The sequence below is a fragment of the Lasioglossum baleicum genome, chromosome 2 (assembly GCF_051020765.1).
Source record: "Lasioglossum baleicum chromosome 2, iyLasBale1, whole genome shotgun sequence".
NCBI lineage: Eukaryota > Metazoa > Arthropoda > Insecta > Hymenoptera > Halictidae > Lasioglossum > Lasioglossum baleicum.
In genome coordinates, this window is record NC_134930.1 from 14,637,140 (window position 1) to 14,665,051 (window position 27,912).

Here is a 27,912-nt window from a genome sequence, read left to right on the forward strand (position 1 = left end):
GAGAGACAGAGAGAGAAAGAGAAAGAGAGGAGAGGGAGCAGGCTGTGGGCTTGTCGCTGGGAACTATCAGCGGCATGGACCAGCTAGGGAGATTGGCGTGAAAGCCGTAAAGCCCGTTCGAACTGTTCGTTTGTTCTCCGATCGGCGAAAATTCGACGATGCTCTCTCTCCTTCTCTCTCCCGAAACAGAAGAAGAGGAGAGAGCCACGCTTCCTTTCTCTTTCTTCTGTTCGCTAACGATCCCGTGGCCGCGATCGATTTCCACATTTTCCATCGGCAACCAGGCCGCCCAAACGCGCGGTCAATTTTTCGGCTGTTTCCTTCTTTTCCCCCTTTTTTTCAGTCGATTCGATTTTACTCCTCCTTTCGGGGAATCGCCGCTGATCCTATTTCGGGTTAAAACGGCTGTAAAGTCGACGCCGCCGAATCGAGCAATAATGGGACGATTATCGAAATTGGCGATTTTATAACGAAATTAATACGCGGTCCGCTCGATTCGATTCCATTCGATGCCGCGACGATTTACGCTGTCTGCACGCGGTGCTTTAAAACGATCGTTGGACCGCAAAGAACTCAAACCGTAACATAAACGTAAATCTTAAACCTATAATTATTAGCTAAATAAATCTCGTACGAGATTCCAAAATAAAAGTTGGAGACAACTTTTCACATGCAACTGTCTCGAAAATCCGGTGTAATTTAAACGAGCGCAACTTCCGAAGAGCTTGGAGGTAGATTGAAAGAGCCTGGATCCGGGTCATTTAATTATTCTGGTTGTATTAATCTTCGAAACGAAAGGACAAGTTTGCCCGGACCGGTCAGCTCGCGGGCCACCTTTCATTTGGCACAATGGCTTTCGTTTCACGGTGAATACCGGGTAGTAAGTCGGTAATTGAAACTTCCTTCTCTTCGTCGCGACACCGAGCAGGGAACAGAAGGGGACACGGGCCAGAGGTGTTTATATCCGGGGCAACGTAAGGAGCGTTTCTCAATAGGCACGCTCTCTCTCCCCGCGAACTTGGACGATTTATCTTTGATGTTTGTTCCCGGCTTTGCTACCCCTCAGCCCCGTCGCTGCGCTGAGCAAACTCCGACGGCCTGGCCAATCCATTAATTAACTTAATTAACTCTAGACAGGTAACACGACGCCGCTATGGACACCAAGTAAACTCTAATGTCGGCCTAGAAGCCGACCACCATTATGCTCTACACACGCGCGTAATTATACCGAGACGCGCTGCGACGCGCCAAGCGTTCAAACCGCACCACGCTGCGCAACACATCTATTTTCTTGTCCTTGGGGCAATCAATTAGGTTCCCATTCAATCGCAACAATTCCGGCTGACCTGCGTCGCCAGCCCAGAGCTTCGGCGACTTCGCAATTATGAAGAATGGGCCGAGGTTCCTGCTGTCTAGAGAAGTTAATGCTGTCTAGAAAAGGCGAAGGGAGAAGAGCGTCTAGGGGATACAAACTAGGGAGAGGAGAGAGATGGCGATCTAGGGAAGAATAGGGGATAAAGAAGAGAAGAAGGTATCTATACAAGGAAAGGATGTACGTATTTAGGAAAGTTAAGAATTTAGGGAAAGGAAGGATCTAGGCGGGTAAGAGAGAGGAGAAAGAGGAAGAGTAGGTGATTTAGGGAAGAAAAAGAGAGAAGAAGGTATCTAAGGAAGAATAGGAGAAAAGAGAGAAGACGGTATGTAGGGAAGGAATGGATTTAGGGTAGTAAAGAATTTAGGGAAAGGAAGAGAGGATCTAGGCGAGTAAGGGAGTGGAGGGGAGAGAGAGGATCTAGAGAGGAATGGGAAAGAAGAAGAGGAGAGGGTATGTAGGGAAGGGATAGATTTAGGGAAGTAATGAATTTACCGAAAGGAAGAGAGGATCTCTCGATGTGGCGACGAGGATACCTAGTAGAATACCTAACGAAATTGCTAGTCTGCCGACGAGACAAAAGTTCGTCTAAAATTTTCCGCAGCCGAACGTGTAAGTCCAAAACAATAGTTTCGGGAACCGCTAAAATAAGCGATGGCCTCCCAGACAGCGGAAACGAGTTCCGGTTCGGCCGACGCATCTGGACCCAAGGTAGGGAGCGGGGCGCTCGGCTAATGGTCTCCGGTAAATTATAGTTAACCGCAAGGTTGCGCAGGAATGCGCCCAATGACACCGCTAATTTGTAGACGGTCGAATCGCGTAATTACTCAATCGTGGAATTCCAGTGCGGCGGCGGTGTTGTTACGCGAGCGTGTACGCGAGTACGCGAGGAGAGAGATGTGCCCCGTCCATAGATATTTAAATGGGTACGTGGTGGTGAAACTTGCTAGAGTTGACCGCAAAACAGGATCAAGGGTTGAACTTCTCAAAGAGAAACTGCGGCCGGTGTACACGGCCGTTGCACTTGTATGGCGCACGGTGTACGTTACATCGGAAGTTTTGGCTTCGGAGTTAAGATATTCTCTCGCGCGGCCCTAAATCTCTATGAATTATGATCCCGAGGCTGTAACGCCGCAACAATGAACGCTTAGGCTGGTTCCGTGTTGCCCTCTCGATCGCGGGACCCTTTCACGATCGATAGGCTTTTTATGCGATACGTGTACATGATATATTACACGAAATACTTGTACGTAATTGCACCGCATAAATACATGCTTCGCGGAGCGTACGATCCATTATATTTATTAAAGTGTAATGCAAAGTTGTCCCTCGTTGTTTATTAGACGTTCGTGCTGTGTTATGTCCCGCCTTCCTGCGCGCGATCACCTAAACTGTACAATTAATAGAATTTTATGCATTTCAGCCACATTCAATAGATGAAATTAAAGATCGTAAGAAGATTCGAAGAGTTAGTGAGGTCATATTATTCTCGATCGATTACAAACATTATTAAAAAGAGAATACAGATTATATTGATTGATACCGTTCAATATCAATATTTTCTATGAAAATATTTTTCTTGTTCATGAGCGAGATATGATTTAATTAAAAGTGCAATACGAGTCGTACATATCATTCCTCAAGATTTAACTAGGATCTACAAGATGGTTCGAGAACGAAGAAGTGCACCGAAGAAGGACGAAAAGCGCTTCGGTGAATTTATAGAGCATTAATTGAGCCGTTCCTCGTGGTTGTCATGATCCCCTTCTGAGAACGGTGAAGAGTTCCTTATTTTCCGTTCGGAGGAGCGTATCGTTGCCACCGAGGCTGATGGATGAGCAGGAAATGGAAGGACCGCGCGGATAAAACTCGCGTTTAAGACTCCTCGTCGGACGTTTTACCGGGAAAGATGTTTATCCGCAAGTTGGTCGATTTGCTCGCTTCTGTGTTTACTTTGAAACTCGATCTCTGATCGGGAACGTATTCGCGTTCGTTCGTTCGTTGCGAGAAGCACCTCTGCGCGCGCCTCCCGTTTGATTCATCCGGTTTAACAGGACGTAATATTCTCGAGCAGCGTATTAGAAATTCAGGCTTCCCTTTAGCACCATCGAAACTGCTTTTTGTTTAACTTGCCGGGAAAATACGAAGGACTCGTGGATTCTCGAGTAATCGCTCCGGTTCCCTGCTAACGTTCAATTACTTGCTGCTTTCATCTATCGCATTACTGCGTACTGAACCACTTCTAGAAGAATCATATGGAATTTCTTGTGTAATGAATAGAAATTCGAATACACGAACTAGATGCTTTCGTCTAGGCATTTGAAATCGTAGAACAGTGAAGTCTTGATCTATGGAAACGGAACTGTACGATCTAAGAAAAACAAATATCCCCTCCACTGCGGGGCATAAGCTAAAAAGCTCCAGCTACCTCCGTCGTCGAGCAGTTAACACTAAGCCCACCACTACCGGTCAAATGACCGGTTTTACTGCAATTATTTAGTTGCTTACATGGAAATTGATTCAACAAATTTCCTTATCCAAGCACATATTGTACTAAAAATTGTACAAAATTTAAATAAACAGAGCCTTATCATTTTTATAAGCTAAAACATTTTTATCGCGTTTAGTGCTCGGTAGGTTTAGTGTTAATTCGCGCCAATTGGTGCTCCGAGAGTCGATGACGTAGACCGTCTACCCCTCCTCCGGCCGGCTACTGCGATTCCGCCTGTCCGGTCCTGTCCGGAGCACGATAGAGGGGGTAGACGATTCTACGTCATCGACTTTCGGAGCACTAGTTGCTCAGGTCTGGTTTACACATGATAATCACTAGGTCTAAGTGAAACGGAAAAACATACGATAAAAGATAATGTCTGCTTGAGATTTTACCATTATTTTTATAACAAATATCTTTCACACCGTTTATGCTAGGTGACCGAAGCTCGCTGAAGCAAGACTTTTGAAGACAAGCAACAAATCGTCCGAGTTGGAAACGCGAGTGGCTTATAAAACCGCGTTATAGGGGGCGCAGCATAGGATCGGCGGGTACAATGTGAAGGCAGGCGACCGCAGTGGAATTGGTTGCCCCGAGAAAAGTAAATTCGTCGTCGAAATGAAATACCGACGTCGCGACGTGACCGTCTGCTTCGATTGGCATCCAGCGCCGCAGTATTTTATGGAGAAGCGTGGTTGCGATCAATTAAATTGACGTGTCGCACGGTGCGTTCACAATCGACAAAAATAAAAGATAAACTAGACATTTCCTATACATCAAAGGTAGAAAATTATATCAAAGTTAATCGGCAAGTATTAACTAGTGCTAGTGTGTTCTTTTTGTAAAAGGAGTAACGCAATCTCGATAATAGTTTACGCAAAAACAAAGGTATTCTATCGTTTCTCCTCAAGAAGACGTAATCAAAAAAATGTAGGTTTCCACTAAAAATTTCGGGTACACTTTACCGGACTCAAAGTTAGTACCTTTCTCCTACGAATTATGATGTATTTGGTATGTAATCCAGTAGATTTGTACCCGGCGTGGATGCAGATCGAAGTTTTGGTCCTCCAGGATTAATAGTTAAGGAGCTATGGTCGCTTAAAGTTGAGCATTTTTGACAGGTAAGGGCGCCGCCATATTGGTTTGCAGTGACGACCGTGAGCCGTTTAGCTTGCCTCCCCCCTCGACCTAATCCTAACCAACTCAGTAAGCGGCGTGCGAGACCGTCACTACAAACAAATATGGCCGCGCCCTTACTTATCAAGAAACTGGAAATATGCTGAACTTTAAGCGACCATAACTCCTCACCTATTGATCCTAGAGGATCGAAACTTCGATCTGCATCCGCGCCGGGTACAAATCTACTGGATTACATACCAAATACATCATAATTTGTAGGAGAAAGGCACAAACTTTGAGTCCGGTAAAGTAAAGAGCAGCCAAAATTTCAATTGCAATCTCTACGGAGATTTTCAAGGGAATGTTAGTTGTCAAGTCAATTGTAATCTGTACAGAGCTTTTTAAGGTCACCGCAATATCAAACAAATGCAAGCATCATGTCTCTTCTGTATCGTACAATGTGTTCGTTTGAAACATTTTTTCGTATCACCCACAATTCTGGAGGAATTTTGTGCAGAGAACTGGCTTTTCGACGCGTTGCGCGTCCGGTCGGTGATAACTGTTCCGCGAAGGCCGCGTTTCGTTGAGGGGTTGCGAATTTTTCAAGAGGGTTGTCGGTCGGTGACGGGCAACGGGCAGAAAATCATGGTGGAATCGGAACGACATTAGCGGCGGCGCGGTAAATTCGTGACGCGCTAATAACGGCGAACGGCCGCACCGTTAGATAAATATGTATGACGCGGCGGAGCTCCATTCATAAACAAATCGCTTTTGGCCTCCGTTTGTTTGGATTTGCAACACAATGGCGCACAATAAAGTACAATGCGGCACGTCATTTGCACTTCGGTGCGTTCGCACGCGCGTAACTCTTGCATTTATCGATACCACCCACTCTCGCTCACTCTCTCTCTCTCTTTCTCCTCCTCTTTCCCCTCTCTCTAACAGGGAGCCCCGCGCGACAATACGGTGCGTTACACGCGCTCGATTTTACAAAATTGTAGGCCGGCCTGATTTTCCCTTGGAACATTTGACAAACCGCGGCTATTTACCTCGGCGAATTAACCGACGCGACGCGACCCGACGCCGGAAACGGACGCTGTACCAGCGCCGACACGCGAACGCACTCCGACAACGAACGACGAATCCATTGCCGTTGCATGAACTGCACGCCGAAAATTAATTTGAGGAACGAAATAAAACGACGCGATAGCCGCTGATGGATAGTCAATAGCAAATACCTGTTGACCCTTTTGACAGTGACCCGTGACAGGCAGTGGACACCCAAAATTCCGAATTCAATGCCCGCGTTTTCAAACCATTCTTCTTTGACGGTAACTACTCTTCACATAGCATTAAAACTGCTGGATGCTATTTTAAGCGATTTTCATTCATAATATATGCCAAAGAAATGTTGAACAATGAATGAATATATTATAATTATGACACGCGTCCACAAATATTACACAACGAATAATTGAATTTTAATTGTCGTATATGTTAAAGAAATAAATTAATTTCGGATTATTTCCAATTATTTCCACGGTCTAGATAATCATAAATTCAGAAATTTTAGTATTTCACAGGTGCACGTGTGAGTGATAGAAAAGATTCTCTTGTCGGTGTAACCTCGTAGTTAATAGGAAGACTCAACTATGTGAAATATGTTGATCTCCAAATGATATCGTTCGACATTTTACCAAGCGCGGTAAAACAATTTATTCTGACCTAAATAATATATTCAGCTTTTATTTTTTCGTTTCATTCAATTAAGAATTATATGTATCTGTGGCCATGTCGTTGCCAAATAAACCCATAAAACTTATTTTGTTAGCGGTCCCCGCCAAATGGAATATCCATTTAAAATCGTGTGTAATTTAATAAAGTTATAAAGCTTCTATTTATTTTGTTTCGAACCTGCGCAAGAAATTCATTTTAATTGATTTAAAGATATTCAATAAAATACTGTTTACATTTCGAATTCATTTTGTCCATTTAAAAATATTTTATTATTGTATAGCTAGTCTATTTATGTTTATGCTAAATCTTGTTATTTTATGCTTGATCGATTTATATGTATACAAAATTGTCAGTAAAATCGGCATGTCAGGCTTGGATAATGTTCTTTAAAGATACTCCATAACAAGTAATTTATGACGTGCTTTCAAGGTAATCATAGTTGACCAGCTTATTGCTTGTTCCGGTAGAATGGATAAGTACACTGATTTATAATTTTTAATTCAAATAGAAAATTTATAGGAGACTGCAAAGTGCGCAGCACTGGTGTCTCCCGATAGAAGACCATCTGCTCGTTTAAAGCTTGTAGCCAGCTTTATAGCTAATATTTCCGCAAATTTACGTATTTTATACCTTCTGTTTGAGCATAAAAGAGTTACTAAACTTTGACCTGGATTGAACAAGAATAGTAAAAGTAGTAACGGCAGTGGGAAAGTTGCAAACATAGAGACTTTATATTTTCTATTAAAAGTTCAATCCATTTATCGATTAAAATTGAACGAACTTTGAAACCATTACGGCTTTTATACATTCTTTTGCAAGAAGATATAAGCATTACAAATTGCAAACATGGACATTCACGGATATGTTAAAACGAGTAGAATTCGTCGTTACAATATAATACAAACGATAAACATAACGAGGACATTTTATGAATTTTATTACGGCCCTTTTCGATGCATAACAAATTCCATAAATCCGTGCCTCTGATTAATTTATTCTTCCAGATAAATAAATATAAAAACCTGGAATCATTTCAATTTTAATTAACAAATTAATCAACGAAATCTGTCAGGCGTATGCAGATTTTTGTGACTGTTTTCGTACTCGATATTATTGGTTTCATCTTGTACGTTATTATGGCAATTCTGAGGCACCATCAAAATTTATTATTAATTCGAAACAATTTACGCGTTGTTGATCTTTACATAATCATAAATCGCTAATAATTTACGTACGATAAAAGCAAATTCGTTCGGCTTCGTATGCTCCTGACAACCAGTGTTGGGCAATAAATAAATTTATTTAAATAAAAATTTGCCCAACACTGCTGACAAACAGATACAACTATTTACTGTACTGAAATTAGGGGTTGCAAAATATTTTCTAAAAATTATAAAATGCAAAAAATTCAAACTACGATGGGTGAATCAATTTATTCTGTAATATCGCACAAAGTTATAATTTCTCAAATCAATTTCTAATTTAATTCTATTCTTAAATTTCTAAAGATGAAAGATCTATACTATTGACATCTACTACTTAAAATGCATATAAAAGAATTTTTTAAATGGAGAATTTGAAATGGGTCCTATCCAGCAGTGCCCGTGTTAACTCTGGAACTGTACTATGGGTCTCAGAAAGCCAGAGCGTCATTAATTATAATGTGAAACATGGAGGTGGAATACTAAACCATTAAATATTCACATTTTCTGCTTTTTTTTATAAAAAAGAACTGGGTTTCTGAGACCCGAGTGTGAAGTACATGTCTCAAAAAATATGTGTGATGTTCTAGGGTTAAGTAATTTTCCAGAATCTGCGAAATTTGGCAAATGAGGGTTAAAATACAAGAAATATAATAATCGGAGGGTTTCAGGATGCCTTCGATGCTCAGATTCGAGTATTATAATCGAGAATGTAGACTTGTTGGTGGCGTACCGTTAAATTTGTGTAACCACCGCAACGAGAATCACAGCTGAGCGAATCGAGTCGTTCGTTTAATTCGTTTTCGAAGGTCCAAATGCTCGCGATCGTTTGCTTTGTTGACGCGTCGAGCATTCGACACCGGCGGGCTACGTAATTTTCCACGGACGATCATTTCCATTGGCGGGCGTACGCGTTCACTGTCAATTTATCATTCCCGAATAGAGGATCGCCGCAATGCACCGCTCCTGCGGGACCGCGCCTCATCATGAGACGCTAAACACGCGATTATGTGCCTCCATTATTATGCCAGCCAGCGCACGAACGGGATGCAACGGGATGCAACGCGATGCAACGAGAGACGACGTGGTTTTGTACGCTTGTCTGCGTTCGCTGTAGTCGCGTCTCTGTCAAACCAATCCTTTTTGCCTCCATTGTCAATCAAGAGAAAATTTCCCGTTTATTTCGGTCGAGAAAAATCGATTTCACAAAACCATGTGTTTAACATTACGAGTTTCGTTAATAAATTTCGCTTGTTTGGAAGATTCCGAGCAATATCGAATCCCGTCCGATATTCGAGCAGGATCGTCGAGCGTGATCCGATCACGTTATTATTCATCGTTCCCGAAAGTTCGCGGAGCCGTTGTTAGCGATGGAAAAAGTTTGGAAGATCGAAACGGCCCCGTCGTCGTTACCAATCTATTACTTTCCGATTATCCGATATCGTGCTTGGATAGTTGTCGGCTACTCCCGAGAGAATCGATTCTGGAGCGAGTTGAATCGTTTCCGACGAGTATCACCTACGCAAGAATTAATCCGACGGATTACCTCGTCAGGAGCATCGTGCAGCTTGTAGCTAAGAGCAGTTAAGAGCGCATCGCCGAAACTGCAGTTCGGGGAAGCTTAGTGCAACTTCAAAAATGACGCGAGTAACGTAGAGCAGCCGCCTAGAGGACTGAAAATTGATTCGCTCTGTAAACTAGCCATTCAGTACCATTTACAGTGCAATAAAATATCTAGGTGCACGGTGGTGCACCAGCCAAGTTCTCGCACTACCTCCTTTTACACGAAACAACTTAGCCGTTTTTTAGAGGCTTATAACTCGGCACTGAAGACAGATGGAGAGATGTAATTTCGTACACTTGTTAAATGCTATCATGTCTCAATATTGACAAAACATTAATCTTCCAACATTAGTAGGTTTCGAGATATAGGACCTCAAAAATCGCCAAATTTGTCACTGACTGATTGACAGATCATCAAAACCTTTTGGGTATTTCCCATTGACCTACAAGCTTGAAATTTGGTACATAGATCCACCATAACAAACACTCAAAGGAATAATGATCAAAGTTTGAAATTTTACACCTTAAAAGGGTTGTATTGAGAAAAAAACATTACGAAATAGGTACGTAGGATACAACATAGCAGCATAACATATATCAACAATAGTTGATGAAATCCCAACAAAAACATCCTGTAAACAGGAGCCCTCGATGTAACTCTTTAAAAATTAAATAGCGTTCTTTGAAACTAATTTTTACAAGTATTGCAAGAGATATTTCTAAGCTAACGAACTTGGCCGTATTTTGTTTGATCTCACAACTTTTTACGGCCATAGGAACTTGACTCCTGTTTACAGGATGTTTTTGTTGGGATATATTTTACACCTCTGCAATTGTAGATAACGTAAGGCCACTTTGAAGTGAACCGTCCTCTGCAGAAGTTTCTTGAAAATCACCCAAATCGGAGATTAGAATTTCGTCTAAGAGAGAATACAGTTTCAAGCAGCATAGACATACTTCGAAAATCAAGCCAGAAGGTAGTTACTGCCGGTCCAGGAATCCCCGTAAGTTGCGACCCTAGTATTATTAATAGCGTTCAATGAAACTTACGTTTAAGCCATAAGTGGTTTATTCGCTTCCGGCCAGATTCGAGGGAGGTTCGGTTCGAAAGCACGCCGTTCGTACTTAGGGTACGACGCGACGGTCTAACGTAATTTCTCTAGGAGGCTGTTCTTCCTCATCCGATTCGCTCGACCTCGTTTTCGCAGCCGGTAAGTATCGATCGTTTCCCACCTTCCCTCGAGACAATTAAAGATCTTATCACCGATGACTCCGGCCGCCCTCGTAAAAACGGTCCACCACCGAGTATTTCGCAAACTGCTTACCCACGCAAACCGGAATTATTATTTCCTCGGTAGAACCGCGCGCGCTGAACTTTCGCAGCTAGTAGAATCGGTCGACGATTGGTCGGACGCGACCGCTGAGTTAATGCCGCGATAAAATGCATATTTCTCGACTACCACGCTATTTACCACTTTGAAACTTCTGTGCCAATTACTACGGTCTAAGCCGAAGGTATCTTCAAAGTTTCATTAAAATCTGCCGGGTAGTTCCGGTCTTGCAACATTTCTTCCGCGTCCGTGGAAATCGCCACATCAATGCTATTCAAATCTTCTTACTTAACCCTCCTCGTTTCAGATCAATAAATTTTGGTTAAATAAAACACGTGTCACAATATAGGCAGCAAGAAATCAATCGTTCTACAAAAGTTCGTATAACTGTTTCAGTTTAAAGAAATGAATTAGGCACACTTGTCGGATTTGTATACGAAAAATTTGTTATTCAGACTGCGGATCTTTATGCAACATCCAATTTTCATGGATTGTTTTTGAAAAACCAGGATTAGAGTTCAATTTATGAACTAGAAAATTCCTTATAGTAAACATGTCATTAGTTTACAAATGTGCACATACCATAAATGTATAAAAGTCCGCAGTGTAATAATTATATTTGTAATATAACGTCGTACTCCGTTACTGTCAAACTCTGTTTGCACATATGCCGTGATCAATTATTATTAGACTGTGGATCTTCGTGGCAAAAATAAAAATTGTCGCCATCAATTACGGGAACCTCCTTGTCTTCATCTACAATCTTAATAAGCTAAAGATAATATATTGGCAGTCTTATACAGTCAATCCTGTTTTTGTGCGGTAGATAGGGGCAGCAGAAAAAATCGCACAAAACAAATATTCACAAACTTCATAAATAGCTTTAACAAATAATTTTTCGCAACATATTGAAGAAAATTTTTTTATGCGGTGCAGAGGGAGCGCATATAAAGTCTCACTTAGAAAATATGTCAAAGCTTTACGAAATAGCGAGAAAGTGCTTTCCAAACAAAATAAATAATTAAATTACACATGGAAACATTTAAAAAAATTTTAATTTCTCATTTTAAACATGGAGAAATTTTCAATGCAGACAACATATAACGTTGTTTTTTGAGAGAACGATTGAGTTCCGACCAATGGTTCCTTTGGCACTTTTTATCCTCTCGATGAGTAGAACACGATGCAATCATACAATAATATAGGTCGTGACATATAATTTTTATACACCGTGTACATAATTCAATACTACTCGTCGTAGTCCAAAACGCGCATATTCTTGTGACGAACTGGTTCGAAATGGTACATATACACTGATAGAAAAAAAGTGATGCCAACACCGTTGAGGTTTACCTAACCCCGCGGCGAACTTATATATGGCGAACAGAATCTCGATATTCATATACCTCATAAAAAAATCGCACAAACAGAAATCGCATAAAAACAGGCTTGATTCGTTTAATGTCTTTATTGTTTATAACTTGCACCGAGTCGTTTTCTAGTTGTCGTTTCTCGAACTATTATTCCAGACAGCATACATTGAAGGGATCGCGTTGAAAATCTGCACGACGCGACGACGCGGACTCGAGATAACAAAAAGAAAGGGGGTTAATTTCGTTCTGCAGTAGCAAATGTAAGAAGAGTTTAGCGATGATCGCTGGCCGGGAAATAGTTTCCGAAAAGGAAATATTCCGATACCGTTATCGGAGCAAAAGTAGCCATTCTTGGCAGGCTGGCTCGGCACCGCTCCTCCAGCAAAGTATTTCGAGGTTTTTATACTTCGTCGAGCTTCTTTCCGCGTCTAAAATTTCGAAAACGGTCCGTCTTATGGAAATGTTCCCCGAACGGGCAGAGCCGAGGCGACCGTTTCGCCGAGCTGCTCTGCTCACGGCAGCAATTTTTAGCGCGGAAAAATTTAGCGACTTCTCGTTTTCCTTTGCCAGGCGATTTTCCTTCTTTCTCTTTTTCCCTCGGATTTCTTCCTCTGGCCCTGGGTACGACGACGACGTTCCTCCGATTCCGCCTTAATAGAACGTCGTCAACGTTTCGCGTATCGTCGCTCGGAAACCCAGAAACGCGCTCCGCTTCTGCACGATATATTCCACCTTCTCTTTCCCCTTTCTTCCTTCTCCTTTCGCCAATTACTCGCTCGTGGCGATGTCTTGATTATAGGCCGCACTGTGCCGCTATCTTTCTCTCTTTTTCCCAAGAGAACCTCCGACGGAAGACCGTCTTGTTGCTTATGCTGTCTATTTGTTTCTCTCTTTGTGCGTTCAGGAGACGTGTCTACACACGTGCTTCTTCATCGCTCTTTCATCTCCTCGAACTTGTACATTTAGTTTGTATACTGCGTTTTAAACACGCGTAATTAATACTCGACTGGCCAGTAGTCCCTTTTTTAGGAGCAGGCGGTTCCAATGTTGTCGGTATAAAGTTTGCTCATTTGCAAGAAATCAAAATTGTTTAAAACCATTAAAGGGTATTCTCGTTTCCAAGATTTGGTCGACATTGTCGAATAATGCAAATTACGCCTCGTAAACGTAAAAGTAGGACTTTTCAGGGAGACATAAGTCTAGATTGATCTTTTATCTAGCGCATTTGACTACTGAAACTAATCCTGGAAACCAGAACACCTCTTCAAAGGAGCAAACAAATTTCTAATGGGGCCCCAGTTTCTTGCAATTGATTCAAACAATTTTGATTTCTTTCTACTAATGATGTACTGTTCGTCCAACGAGAGTTGGCACAGATTTTGCTAGTGGGGTGCAGGGGGATCTGCGAGACCCCACTCCTGACGCTCGGCTGCGGACTCCACTCTTGCGCTTAGGTTCTGGTGGGGAAATGCCATTACGCACACCCCCCTAAGATAGAAGTTGGGGGTAGTGTGGGGTTCAGCACGCAGGAATACCCACTAAAACCACACCGCCCAAGGGCTCTCGCCCGTTTCCTCTTCTAGCGCCAAGGATAAATGCAAACAGACTCACTCACAGACAAACGCACCTGTGATGTCCACATGTGTCCTTATTTAAATAAGTTGCCCAGGCCTGTATCAGGTAAACCACATACAGGCATAGACTATTCTGTTATTATTGTCTAAAATGTTCTAAAATGTTTTTCGGAACAAAGATCAAAAATTTCCAAGTGGATGTTTAAGTGAAACTTGTTACGCTCGTCGCCAAATTTGATTTTCCTCAGTTTCTACAACCAAAGAGAAACCGAGCTCGTACAGGAAGACGTTCCACGAGTAATTGTTCGGTTTCGGTCAGGAAAATCCGCGGAATTTCGCGAACCGTTAAAATACCTCTTCGGCGGTAACGTTGAACAGCGAACGTTTGCGTTACAAGTCGTTGCACCTACCCTTCGCAGCTTGCATCGCGCATTTTGATTTCGACTTCTAGTCGACACGGTTGCGGGACGTGCTGCAATTACGCTCCGCTCAAACGTAGTTACGGAACAAAATGCACGATGCGAAGAGAGTTCAGCTCTCTCTCTCTCACTCTCCGTTAACGTTTCCAGTTTCGGCGCGAATGGAGTATTTCATTTTGTTCAAGCAACTCCTATATACAGAGTGATTCTAGGAACTGGGACAAGTTACTGCTCTTTTTTTAAGTGGAAATAGAAGAAAATGATAGAGGAAAAAATCATACGTCACAATACGTTCTAACCCGCCAGGTGCAATTGCATTTTATTCGTTAATGCAACTCAATTTTTTTGTTACACCAATCGATCCCTTTTAATATTCTACGTATAAAAGTAGTAACCAAGGTCATCGATATGTCGACACAGGGAGGTTACAGAGGTTGCTACAAAGAGGATGATCATCGATTTTATTCAAAATAAAAATTCAGATCTGTTGTAAGAGATCGACGTTAAATAAAATTATATTTTTCTTTTAATGACATTAAAAAGTCGAAAATATAACATAACTATAAATGTACACAGCATAACATAAATATACTATAACAGTGTCCTTGAATCCTTGTCTCCTCAATTTTGTATTTGACATTTTATTAATAATTAATAATAATAATAATTAAGAAGAGGAAAAGAAGCAATAATTCTTGTTTCTTTAAATATTTAAATATTCGATAGTGCTGATTGAAGACCTGATTGAAATCTGTGTAAACGTTCTTCCGTACATTTTCAACAAAAATGATCATACACGAGATAATGAAGAATGAATGTTCATCGAAGAGTATCGTTCATGCGTGGTTTTGGAGAAAATAGTGTCCGATGGGGTAGGATCTAACGAGAATCGCCTAAATTTGCAAGGAAATCGAGCGGCGCGACACTGTAAAGGAAATTGTTACGCACGGACGCGTTAACGGTAGCCTGTCGCACGGTGGGCCGCGTTGCACCGTGTTGCTTCGTGTTGCTCCGGCTGTGTTCGCCGTTGTCGAGGGAAATCGATATTTCTCGTAATAAGTTGGCAAACAAGACACGCCAAATATTGTGTTTGCAACCCAATTACTCGCGCATAGCAGTCGATGGAAAAGTGTTTACCGTGATCGTGAGTTATTTCGCGTTGGTATCGGCACGCGATCCAACTACCGAAGGAACACAATTAAACTTTCAGGACAAATGGCCCGGATTATGCAAATGTTGCCACACGGGGGCGGCTCAGCTTCCGCTCTGCGCCGGCACCGCGAAAAGCGAACTCGAATTGCCGACAATTGATAAGCACACCCCTCGACAAAAATTATAAGACTTACCGGAGATTATACTGGAACCAGATCCTTTGCACTGTGTTTATGTTAAACTGCATTGTATGCGAAACGGGATCATTTAATTGAAATCGATAGACTGCGGTCTTTATGCATTTCCGACAAAAGTGAATTTAGGAAGAACTCGATTATAATTTCTATAGAAGCGTAAAAACACTTTCTCTTTTGTAGTCGTTGTAATTACGGTGGCACGCCTGCACCATTGAGTTGGTTGATACACGATATTTTTAAGTTAGACAAAAATAATAGAGTCTCACTTGGACAAAATTGAAAAAACAAATGGAGCTTCAATTCGACAATACTCTATCATGAAAGTTAGGATATTAGACAGTACAGCCAAAAGTGTTTTTGTGCGATAGATAGAGACCCTACAAAACAGGTTTGACTGTATAACTAAAGAGAATTGTGAAAAATTTGTAATGCTAAATTTGATTGTAAAACCTTTGTGCTAAAAATTTCGAGTTTCGCTTTTAGTCAAACTACACTGTTTAAAACGCAGCGCAGCATCATGATTAAAGAGGGTCGGACGCCATGTTGCGTAAATCAGATTTCGTTCATCTGAAAAATTGTAAGCGTGCGCGCAGCCGGGGAAATACATAGCGTGATTGCGTTTGCTTGAAAAAAATATTTGTCCGTTCAATTAAACGTTCCGATCGAGAACGAAAGAGGAAGAGAAACGGAGAGAGAGTCGATGATCGAAAAGGTAAATGAAAAAGAAGATGGCGCTCGTGGGTGCTCGAGGGTAGAATCGATCCTGCGGGACCGGGTCGTATTGTTTCATAATCTTGGTTATGCAAAGCCGGGATTAGCACTCGTTCCGAGGTATGCTCGGATTCGGGAAATCTATTACAATACCAAAGTAAAGTGATGAATGTTCGAGCCGGAAGGGAAACCGAGCCGGAACGGGTCGATACGAGGCTTGTTTCGGTATTGATTTCCATTTCAAATCGGATGCAGTTGCAGTGCTTATCGGATACTGGTGTCTCAGGTCAGGTCAGGCTGTACCGCCGATGTATTTGCATAGATACGATCTGATTGAAATAAGGTGAACACTCGACTCGATATTGCGAGGCATTTCCTCTTTGGACGCGATCGCGATACCCGCTACCGAAAGAAACGACCCGCGCACGCCTCTATCCTCTATCTTCGATAACTATCGCACCCCCGACGATAATCGATCGATCCACCCTTTGTTTATCGACTTGAACGGCCTGCCACCTCTCGCACACTCCGCCAGATTCCATTTTTCCCACAGACACCTTTCTCATAGAATTTCTTCTATCGATGCAAGATTCATGACTAAAGATGTCTTTCTATTAACAATTTGGTTACTGTTTTGTATTTTACCTGTTCATTTTTTCTGTAAATGTATAAGATTCGGAGTTCAATTATAATTGAATAGTACAATGTTAACGAATTAATTAATTAATTCGATATGTTGTATGCAGTCCATTGCGGATGTGATAATTATAATTCTCAAACAAATTAATCCGGTATCGCTTTATACAATATACACATAATTAAAAGCTAGTGTAATGCCATCGTGAATATTTGTGTTCTCCACAATATTCTATTTTAGACACATGTATGGATTGTCCTTATAATTTTTTGTACCCATGCTCGAACAGTATGAAATGACAAATATTTGTTCATAATCGGCGCTTCATCCAAAGAATTGACGATGACGTCCTAACAAATGAATATTGTTTTACGCGAATTCCCATTTTCACGGCGCCCACCGTAAAAATCAGAACAAGGGAGAATTTCCATGCGTTTACCATAAAATTTCGTTGGGCGAAGCTACAAAAACTGCTATTACTTTGCGTTGATATGCGCGTCTCCTCGTATCTTCAAATTCTCCGCATACCGTGGCCGCATAAAGATCCGCGGCCCCCGCTCATTATAATGCGTGTTCATCGACTAGGAGGTTCAATGGGGCCGGCCCCGCGGTGCGAGAGACGTTTCCGCAGGTTTATGTTTGGCGGGCAACTTTCGTGCTTCATGGGAGTTGCGCTTGCACGGGCGCAATTAATAATAATGAAGTTGCGCCACGTGTTTCCGATCGCGTGGTCGAAACGATAAAAAATATGCGACGCGTGCCGCGCGTTCCGATTTCTGCTTTACTGTCGGTTCGCACCATGAAATTATTTACCGCTTAAGGAACAATGCATCGAACACCATTGCGTTTCGCCAGACACTCTATTAAGTTAATGCCAAACTCCGACAAAAATTGAAACTCGGAATTTAGTGCGATTTTTATTCGTGTCAGATCTACAAAGGCTACAGAAAATAACATTTTATTTGGTTCCACTTTTTTCAAATTCATCTACAAAAATTGCAAATTGCATCCCAAAGTGGGATTCAAGTCCAGCCATCCTACAGTTAATACTATTAAATTTTTGTAGATGATTTTTAAGCGAGTAGAATCGAATATAAAACGTTATTTTTAGTAGCCTTTGTATTAACTCTAGGAAGGCTAGGCTTGGGTCGATTTTGGGATGCAATTTGCAATTTTTGTAGATGAATTTTAAGAAAGTGGAATCAAATAAAATGTTATTTTCAGTGGTCTTTGTAGATGTTGTCTGAGGTGAATAAAAATCGCACTAGATATCAATTTTTTCGAAGTGGAGAAACTAGAAAAGAAAGAGGAAGTGTTAACAACGGATGCCAACGCAAGCGGAGGTTGAACCGCGTGTCCGATCTAATGCGGACGTTGGAGCAAGCCCGTCGGATTGGGACGAAACAGGATGGCGGATTCGCGGAGACGAGAGCAATCGACTTTCCCGCTGCGTAGCATCGATGCGGCTCCCGAATAATGGATGGTTTCGAGTACAAAGGCTGGGAACGACGGTTCGAGACTGGCTCTCCTTCGAGCGGAGATCCTCGCTCGCGCGGCCATTACTACGTGCCTGGCATTCCCTATTACTCGTGATCGCTTAATTGATCGTTAACTCGGGACTTGGCTCGATAATGAATGCGAATACGCGGCGAACTGCCGCGCTGAGGAAATTTCGTCTGGGTTCGGGAGAGCACGGCCCCCGTCGCGCCGCGCCACCTGAATATTTCATAGAAATAATCGAAATTCATCGGTTCCCGTAGGAATGGACGAACGAGGCCACTCGGCGGTCTCCCAAGAAACCGGAAGCGATCGCGCGTTCCGCATCCTTCCAGGATTGCTCCTTTGCGACGATCCTGCGCCGTAACGATTCTCACGGACAACTCCAGCCGCACAAACTCACTTCACACAGATTTCACTGGATGCCCTTGAGCATGACCTTCAATGGACCTTGGACTGAAAAAATTGTTAACTTATCATTAGAAGTTCAGGAACCTCTAAGGAGTCTATCAATAGATTTCCGGTCGATACACGGTTAATAAATACGGTTGAAGAATTTGTCATACCAAATCAAAGTCAAAATCTCCCGCGGATTCTCGCAAATTTTTCGAAACGATCGATAGGCATTGAGCCGTTGATAAATTCTACAGAAGCCAGCGAAGCCGTTGGAAGGCTAACCCATTTCTCCGCGAGCGAAACGAACGGGAATGTTCTCTCCGTCGTAAATTCTGGAATTCTGAAATCGGCTCGGGCTCATCGACACGCATCGTAGAATCGCCTCGGAGATTTCAGCGAATATTATTTTCATGAATTTTAGCTAGAAAGAACGTTCCCCTCTGGAGCACACATATTCCTCGTCCGAGGCCTCACTGTTTCTTCCGGGTCGAGCGGAGGAAACGGAGTCGAGGAAAATTACTCGGAATCGATTAGCGCCATGGGACGGTACATTAATCATAGGAGCAGACGAAACACCCACCGGAAAACCGGGGGAGACCACCCGATGTGCGTAAATACAGCTCGATGAAAGAAATATGCTGACTACCAGCCGACACCGGGTCTCACTGTTTATTAACGACTACGGATCTCGTCGTGTATCGAGCTGTCATCGTCGTTCCCCATTTTCCCCATTGCTTCCCGCGATTTTCCCACAGCCTGTCCACCCCCTGTCACGGTTAGACTGCAAATCTTTCCGCAAAATGCATACAGCGAAGAGCTAAGTTCAGCTGAATGAAAGAAATCATTAACTGCCGATACGATTGTGTGTAAATTAAGAAAGTCCAGCGTATTGTGTACATTGTGTAGTTCGTATTGTTACATTATATTCATTTCATTTCAACAAAATTTAGAAATAAGTAAAGTACAAAATTGTGAAGACGTTATATACATTTGAGAATATTGTTTCCTTAATTCTTGCTTATTGAAATTAAAATAAGAAATACATAACACAGAAATAAATAAAGAGAATGAGATGAAAACTTACATATAAGAGTCTGCCTACTAATTAATTTTGTAATTTTTAGCTGCCTCTTCCACGTGAAAAAGTTCGTAATCGAACGTGAAGGCTGATATTTTAATGAATGAGGTCATTTAAATAATAAACTCGACCACTTTTATGTACACTGTAAAAAGCAAGAGAATTTTCTCGATTATCAGATACTTCAAACATGCTTCTCTTTGATTACGCTTAAGATTAAGATTTGATTACGCCATGCCATTTAATATCAAAGTGACGTTATTAAAACACGTTGATTGCAGACTAATTAGGAATGAAGAACAAATATGTACTTTGGAATGCAATACCATCGAGGAATGCTTTATCTCTTTTATGCGAGACACTGTAAAATTACGCTGCGACTTTTTATGCAATTATCACAAATACGAGTATCTCGGTGAAATTTGAAAGAATGGAGTGATTAAAAGAATTTAATTACATTGTGTTCATTATATCATTAGTAGTTAAACAGAAAATTAAGGAAGTAGCTAATATGATAATAGAATGGCTGCCTCGAAGATGTCTTTACAGAACCTTTCTGAAGCAGAAAAAATTCCTACAATTAAAAGTCTTGTATTCAAAATTAAATTTCTCAAAAATCTCTCGAGATTGATGGAACAAACAACTGTTATTGTCTACCAATTTTACTTTTACAAACGCAAAATTGCTGTTGGACAGTGTAATTAAAGCTAGTCGTCGAACGATGAGATGTTAGACGAGAAATCTGCGATGCCGGGTCAAAACTGGCCCCAGTCGCTCCGGTATTCCCTCGTAAGCACGAGGCGAAAGAATTACGCGGCCCCGGGACGGATTCTACGATAGTCGAGGCAAGTTTACCGGCGATATACCCCGGAATAAAGTTCCGCAAGAGCGAAACTTACGGTGTAGAACCATGCATCGCCTCGGCCCTATACGGTCAGACCGAAACTTGCCACGGGTTACGGGTTACGGCTTATGGAACATACAGGGTGTACGAAAATTGTTACGAGCAAATTCGAAAAATAATCTCTCGGAACCAACGCAAACCAAAAGCCAACGTAAACAAGCTGGATTGTTTATGTCCGGAGCGAAATTTCACTCTGGAATTTCTTTCTTACCAATATTTCTTTTTTCCCATTAATGCTGTAAACATTTCACTTTTCAACGATTATATATTAGAGTAGGAACTCCAATTGGTACTCCAGAATTTTTTTTAATTTTTTGGAAGCCTAGAACATTTAAAAAATTAGGCCCAGGTTGTTCACGAATTATATTCTCAACAAATTTTTCAATCTATGATTGTATAACAGATAAATTGATTCCTTGAAATAGATATTAGAATGAGAATTCTTAAAGATGATAACGAATGGGTTTTACGAAACATCAAAAGTGGATAGTTTTCACGAACACCCGGTATAAGGCTCACCGTTGCACTTTCATACTTTCACGGGCATATCAGACCGAACGATCCCTCCCACCGAAAAGCGAAAACGCGGAAAACCTGGGGAATCCGGCGATAAACGGTATACGACGGGTCGTGAAACGGTCAGAGATGAGAACGCGATATGGGGTCATTTCATAAACAATGTCGTTTCCATGTGCAACCTTTTATACATTAAGAACCGCGACGCATCGCGTTTATTAACCAATAATGCTGGGTGCAACGGCGCGGTGCAACTGTCGTTACGAGTCACGCGTCAACCAATCACGGACTTTATGGAAAAGTCGCAACCGCAGCACGCGGATAGTTTCATTCGATCGGACAAGGCGAGGTTTCTCGTTCGGAGCTTGTTGTCGAACTGACATTCCTTTTTTTTAACAGGAATGTCAATGGGAATCCACTTGTAACGTAGTAACGTTACACTCTTTGCATTTGGTGCTATTTTAATTCGAAAATTGAACATTTCCTAAAATATATATCCATTCATTACGGTATTTTAAATTTGGTGGATATGAAATTGATATAATACCTCATACAATACCTAAATGTTTAGTAATTGAATAGATACCGACATATCTAGTAACGCAAACAATATTTTCAATAATGGTACATCAATTTTTAGTGGCGCTTCGGAGATTCGACTGCTAAGGGTTAATATTGATGTTGATGAAGAAAATATTACAACACGTCTTAATTTTCCAATGCTTATTTCAGTGCTGGGCACATTTGCCTCGATTGACGCAAAACCGTCCCGACTGTAGCGCACACTGTCCCCTTCCACTAAACGCCTGGAAGGCGGGCGCTGCACAGAAGAGAAGTTAGTGGGGGAAGCAAGCGTTTAATTTAATGCAACCTCATTGAATTTACAAAATAATACAGGGGGGACATTATAAAGCGTTACAGACGAATATGTCCAAAAATCTTTCTGATGGAAGTTGTTCAGTACCGAGAGGGACATCATGCGATAGGGCTTTTATTTTTACCGATGGACACTCCAAGGTGAGGTGAGGCTCGACTTTCTTTTTTTAAATGGAATGGAAATTTTGATTATGAAAGTGTTGACCTTCATATGTGCTAAACCTAATAGCTAACGAGATATTATCCAAAGAAGAAAGAAAATTGTTTCGATAATATCTCGTTAAGTATTAGATTTAGGACATATGGAGGTCAATACATTTTTACTTACAATTCGATAGTCAATCGATTCATGATACAAAAAGTAGGTGACCTTCTCCTCACCTTGGAGTGTCTATCGGGAAAAAAATCCCACCACATGATGTACCCCTCGGTACTGAACAACTTTCATCTCAAACATTTTTGCGTATAATCAATATTTTTATTCACCCTGTATAATAATTCATACACTATTAAAAAATATATTCAATGTCTTGATACATTTAATTAAACAGAAATGAGAGATCAGCAATCTTTTGCGTATGCACAGCAGTACAAAAAATAAATATATTCCATAAATTACTTTTCATGGAATTTTTGAGGTTGACTGATTGGCACACGAAGTGTTAAACAGAAATAGAATTCGATTCCAGTTGAACGGAACAAGGGTCTTCGCAAGACACACTGTGTTTTAGTTTTAAGGCAGTTTTCTGGAAACAGAGAAGACAGCGGTCGCGAAAATTGCAGTTATTTAATAACCGAATGGAAGGACGTGAACAGTTTCATTCTCGACCCCCGATTCAGACTGCGTTGACCAGGTTCTGGGATTTCTGGCAACGAACCCGGCCAAGGGTTTGGGATGCTGCCGGAGAGCGTGAAACGGGCAATGACGTCGTAGGAATTCCGCACGATTGTTATTTATGGTGCGCGAATTTGCGTCTAGTCACGGTGATATTTCAAGGAAAGTGGCATCCGGGGAGCGCGAGAGAGGGGTGGTACCCGTGAAAACCGATGGCGTCTATTCTCGGAGCCAGCGAATCTTTCGGCTTACCTCGCTCGTTCTGAAGGTGCGCCGCGCCGCCGCGCCGCAACCTTAGGTCGGCTCCTCTGTCCAGCGGGACCGATTACATCGATCGTTTTATGGAACCAGGCTTGTTACACGATCCCACAGGAACGTCTGAGCCCCTACCTATTCCTCCCGAACCTCCACCTACGTCCTACGTCCGCAGAATGTACGCGAACAATGGTCTGTGTCCCGTTCGATCCCGGCAAAAATTATGCGACCCGGAATTAGCCAGCATTAAACTTGCAATATCATCTACCGTGCAAATTCGATCAAGTGTCAGCAAGTATTAAGTCTACGATATTACTTAACGTTTAATACAATTAATTTACGCAGGAAGGAACCTATTGTTCGTACCTATTGTTGCGAGGACAAGTTTTGGCACAGCTATTAAACTAGCTTCTAACGAGGACTTATGAAAATCCTTATGAAACTTCTGTTCGAATAATAGAACGATCAGATAGTGGGGATGCAATACGATGAAATAGAAGTTTTCAAATATTTTTGGTATTTGATTGACCATTTTTCTTATTTGGAGCTCCACCGGGCTCAACCATTGTCCCCACGTTTGTTCAAACGCTTGCTTCCCCCACCAACCTTTCTTCCTGGTGTCTCGAAGCTCTTCCTGATGTAGCTTCGAAGCTTGTCCTTTGTCTAGACGTTTTTGCCCCAATCGAGGAAAATGTGTCCAGCACTACATCCTACGACTACAAAACATTTTGGAAACGTCGGTGCACGGTTGTTTGAAGCCATTCATGGACCGTCTTGGTCATATAAATTCAATGAAATTTCACCGTAGTTTTTCGAGATTTCATTAGAGCCGATTGCGACACAGTGCGCGATCTATTTGGCCGAGCGCCACGCTACCGAAGAACATTATCGGGAAGACGATTCTTAAGCCCGCCCGCGAAGTCGTTCGAAATATCTGGTTTCTTTGTGAGTGCACTTAATGTTCCATGTCGGTCGAACCGCTCCCCCGGGGACGATTAAGTTGATCTTTCACCGGACCCAACCTCGCCACAATGGTATCACGCCCTGGCCTACGAAGAAAACGAGCTCTCCTTCTTACGGTTCTCTCTTTCGCCCTTCGGATGTCTAGTATTTTCTTGTTAGACCATGTAACGAGTTCGTTAAATATTTGGTGCGTCGATACCTATACGATGTCTACCGTAGAGAGATGAACGTTTTCGAAATTGAGCGTCGGAGAACAAAGAAGCAAGTTTTCCGCGAGGCTTCTGTCGGCACGGCGAAAATCCTCGACAGGGAATTGTTAAATCGATCGTTTCATGTTACCGGTTTGTAGATCCCCGAGGGAACGACTAATACATCGTTGTATGTTCACTTCAATACCCATCAAACGTTCCATTGTGTTCGTTAATCTCCCGCATCGCATTTACAGGTGAGCAACGAAGAGAGCTTCGGAGGGCAGACACGAGTGTTTCAGGGATCCTTTATGGTTCGCCAATCCAGTTTGATCGGCCGCATCAATTTCTCAATTCCGAGCAGTCGATACCACTTTTCCATCCATTTCGGCCTCAACGCATTAAGACACAGTCATCAAGACACGGTAGTCAAGGTACGTACACGAGCTTCGTTGCTATTCGTACATCAAACTACTGGAAAGTCACTGCACACCCTCACTTGATCACTTAACCATACAACTATGATAAATGCAATGGAATTTTTCACTACAGCCTCGATCCAAGAAAACGAAAACTGTAGGATCTACGAAAAAAACGAGACTGTTCATTCTAATAAAATATATAAAAAAGACTTTTTAAAAACCAGGATTATATTAAAATGCACTAAAAAGGAGAAAATGATTTTTTTCCTGGTTCTCCATAAAATACCGAATCCAGTTAAATGATCAATAATGTTTTTCCCCAATATTTTAAGCAATTAGTTCAGAATTTCCTCCGTTATAAAATTACTGTCGGAATACTTTTCACTCAAATATTCACGCTTTTATTTTTATAGTCATTAATGTCATGATTTCATTTTATTTTCTACTTTTATTGTCATCGGAAGCAAGGTTGTAAACCAAATTTCAGCAAGATTGTAGTATGTGAAGAGGTTTAACATTCAATTACAAGATCTGACGTATACAACAACAACACGGCAAGTTAACATAAGCGTGGTAACAATAAACATACAATTCTTCCATTGCACATAAATGATTTTACTCTTAAAATTCAGACAAGACTCCTTATCCAATTTAAACAAAAAATCTGTAATTAATAATGCTTCGGAAAATACTAAAAAGTGAATTATTTGTTGCACTTTTGATATGTTTCCTCGTACTGTTAATAATGTACGAGTAATTTCGCAACATTACTCTCGGTACTCGAACCACTGAATTACGGAATAATAAGGATGATAACGTAATGCGGATAATTTGAAGGATCGGAAGCCGTTCGTCGAAGCTGTCCAGTTCCCGGCGGACAATCGAACAGCTCGCAGATCAGGCTAGCCGATTCCAGATTGATCGAGTGGTCTCCCTTGAAAATGGAAATTACAAATCTTCGTATTCAAATGGCTTCCGTGAAAAATTGGAGAGAGCCGTTCGTCCGTAAGCGTGCAAAAAGTTCTGCGTAATGCGAATGAACGATCGGAATCCGATACGAGGGCAGAAAGTACATCGGGCCCGTCACTTGCAACCGGTAGCGCGCGCGCCGTTTTATTGGACCTCCGAAATTCTTCGAATTATCCGAAAAATTGGCCCGTGTCCAGACACCGACGCGAGACCAGGCTTTTAATTACCGGTTGTCTCGCCCGGAAACATCTGAATCGCTTCCGGTGACGTCGAGCCTAAAGAAAAATGGCTAACAGGTGTCCACATTTGAAAGATTAGTTCAATTCGCGCGGTGAATGTAGCTTCTCAATTGAGACCAGAGAGTGACAGTGACCTGCAATTAACCTTTGTACGCTCCTCAGAAATAGTTGCATAAAAGAGCCTCGGATAATATTCCATCCACTTTTGTTTTACACTTTAACACTAAACCTACCGAACCTTAAAAGTTACTGGTACATGTTCCCTTATAAAAATGTTCCTCCTATTGTAATACTTGCACTACTAAAGATATCTATACAATCGTTTCTTATGAAATCTGTTTTATTATTTTTCTAATTGTAAAATAAAAAACCTGGAACCGGTCATTACGACCGGTGTTAAATCAACAAATTGTGTTTCATTAATAACGTCACGTTTTCAAGAAATACATCTCATAACATAGGCACAAAGAAGTCAATCAATTTATAAAATGCAGAACACGTAAATGAGTGATTGTCACATCGAGGAACGTATGCGGGTTAATATTGTAGGTGTCTGCATTAAACGCAGACTTACATTTGGAACAGTGTATATGTAGGTACAGTGAACTAGAACTGACGAAACCATTTTTACAGTAAATTATTATTTATGTGTTTCGAGATCCAGTCTTGATAAACACGTGAGCACCAATGCTCTGAGAAAATGGTTACATCGGTTCATGTTTGCTCCTCATGACTGTGGTTGCTCGGTTGAAACTAGGGATGGGATCAAGTTCAATATGTACTCACGAATCCGAGTCAATTTCAATAACCAAGTTCCATTTCATAGGTTTCGATTACTACTTAAAAGCAATAATGTTTCAATGATTATATATGAAAAGTATTCATTTTATACAAACTGATATCGAACCTCGGAATGAGTACGTACAAGTTCCGAAAAGATACTTGTAAGTAGACCGCGGATTTTATGCATTTATGAGAAAAATGTGTAGGTATAACTGAAAACAGTAAGGACATTAGATCAATTTAAAAATATTGTTGTATTATTTCCAGCCTGTTAAAGATATTACAAAAGAAAATAACTTTCTATATCACTCCGGTTTGTTGCAATTCAGAGGTAGAAAATTTTTATTTTGCATTAAGATCCGCAGTCTACTTATAAAGGAATCGAATCTTGGAAATCAGAACTGCATAGTGGGTTTTAAACACTTTCTTTATTAAATTCGTAACTATTTCATGAATAATATTTCCGGATAGATTATGAAATTATAGTTATACATGTTGAATTAAATTATGCATTGGAAGACAACATAATTGATTTTAAAGGTAGAAAAATAATGATTCGAAAAATCGGAGAAATTCCTGTACGATATTCATAAAAGTTTCGAATCTGTTCGACCAAGATTTTGCAAGTATTATTTCCGTTTACCAAAGCACTTGTAGAAGGTTCGAAACTGTCTGGCATAGGTTCGAGTATACTTAGGAGTACTGTTTCTGTTTTTCGAAGTACTTATAGAGAGTTCGAATTCAATCAATCAAAGTTCGAACCTGTTTCCAAGGTACTTGATCCCATCCCTAGTTGAAACCAGAGTGATACTGCTCAGCCATAAAATTCTAAACGAGACGACAGCGTCGGTGGATATAGCGTTTCTCTCGAGAGAAGACCCCATAGGTAAGGTATAAAGTCTCTCGGTTCTCAGGTTGGCAGCCTGGTAGTCGGATGACTGATTCTTGGCGGCACCGTAGGCATATTAGCCATTTTTGATAGTCGCAATCGCTCATGCTCGCAGCTCGCTTGTCCGAGAATGATGTAAAGTCGCTTCGGTGCCGCGGAGCCGCGGAGCCGCGCAGCTGTGTCCCGGGCACGGCTCTCGGCACCCCATAAAATTTCCCGTATAT

General features: G+C 41.5%; 1 protein-coding gene across 2 annotated transcripts in view; it reads left to right on the plus strand.

Annotated features, from left to right (window-relative positions):
• LOC143221692 (uncharacterized) overlaps positions 1–27,912 on the plus strand; it is a 148,525-nt gene that overhangs the window by 64,395 nt on the left and 56,218 nt on the right. Inside the window, exons 3-4 of one of the 2 annotated variants that reach the window (XM_076447130.1) lie at positions 24,644–24,820; positions 25,646–27,780. In XM_076447130.1, the coding sequence (XP_076303245.1) occupies positions 24,644–24,820; positions 25,646–25,839 (371 nt within the window). In that variant the 3' untranslated portion in view covers positions 25,840–27,780. Of the gene's footprint in view, positions 1–24,643; positions 24,821–25,645; positions 27,781–27,912 lie in introns of those variants that run through there. The other variant, XM_076447131.1, reaches the window with a different exon arrangement.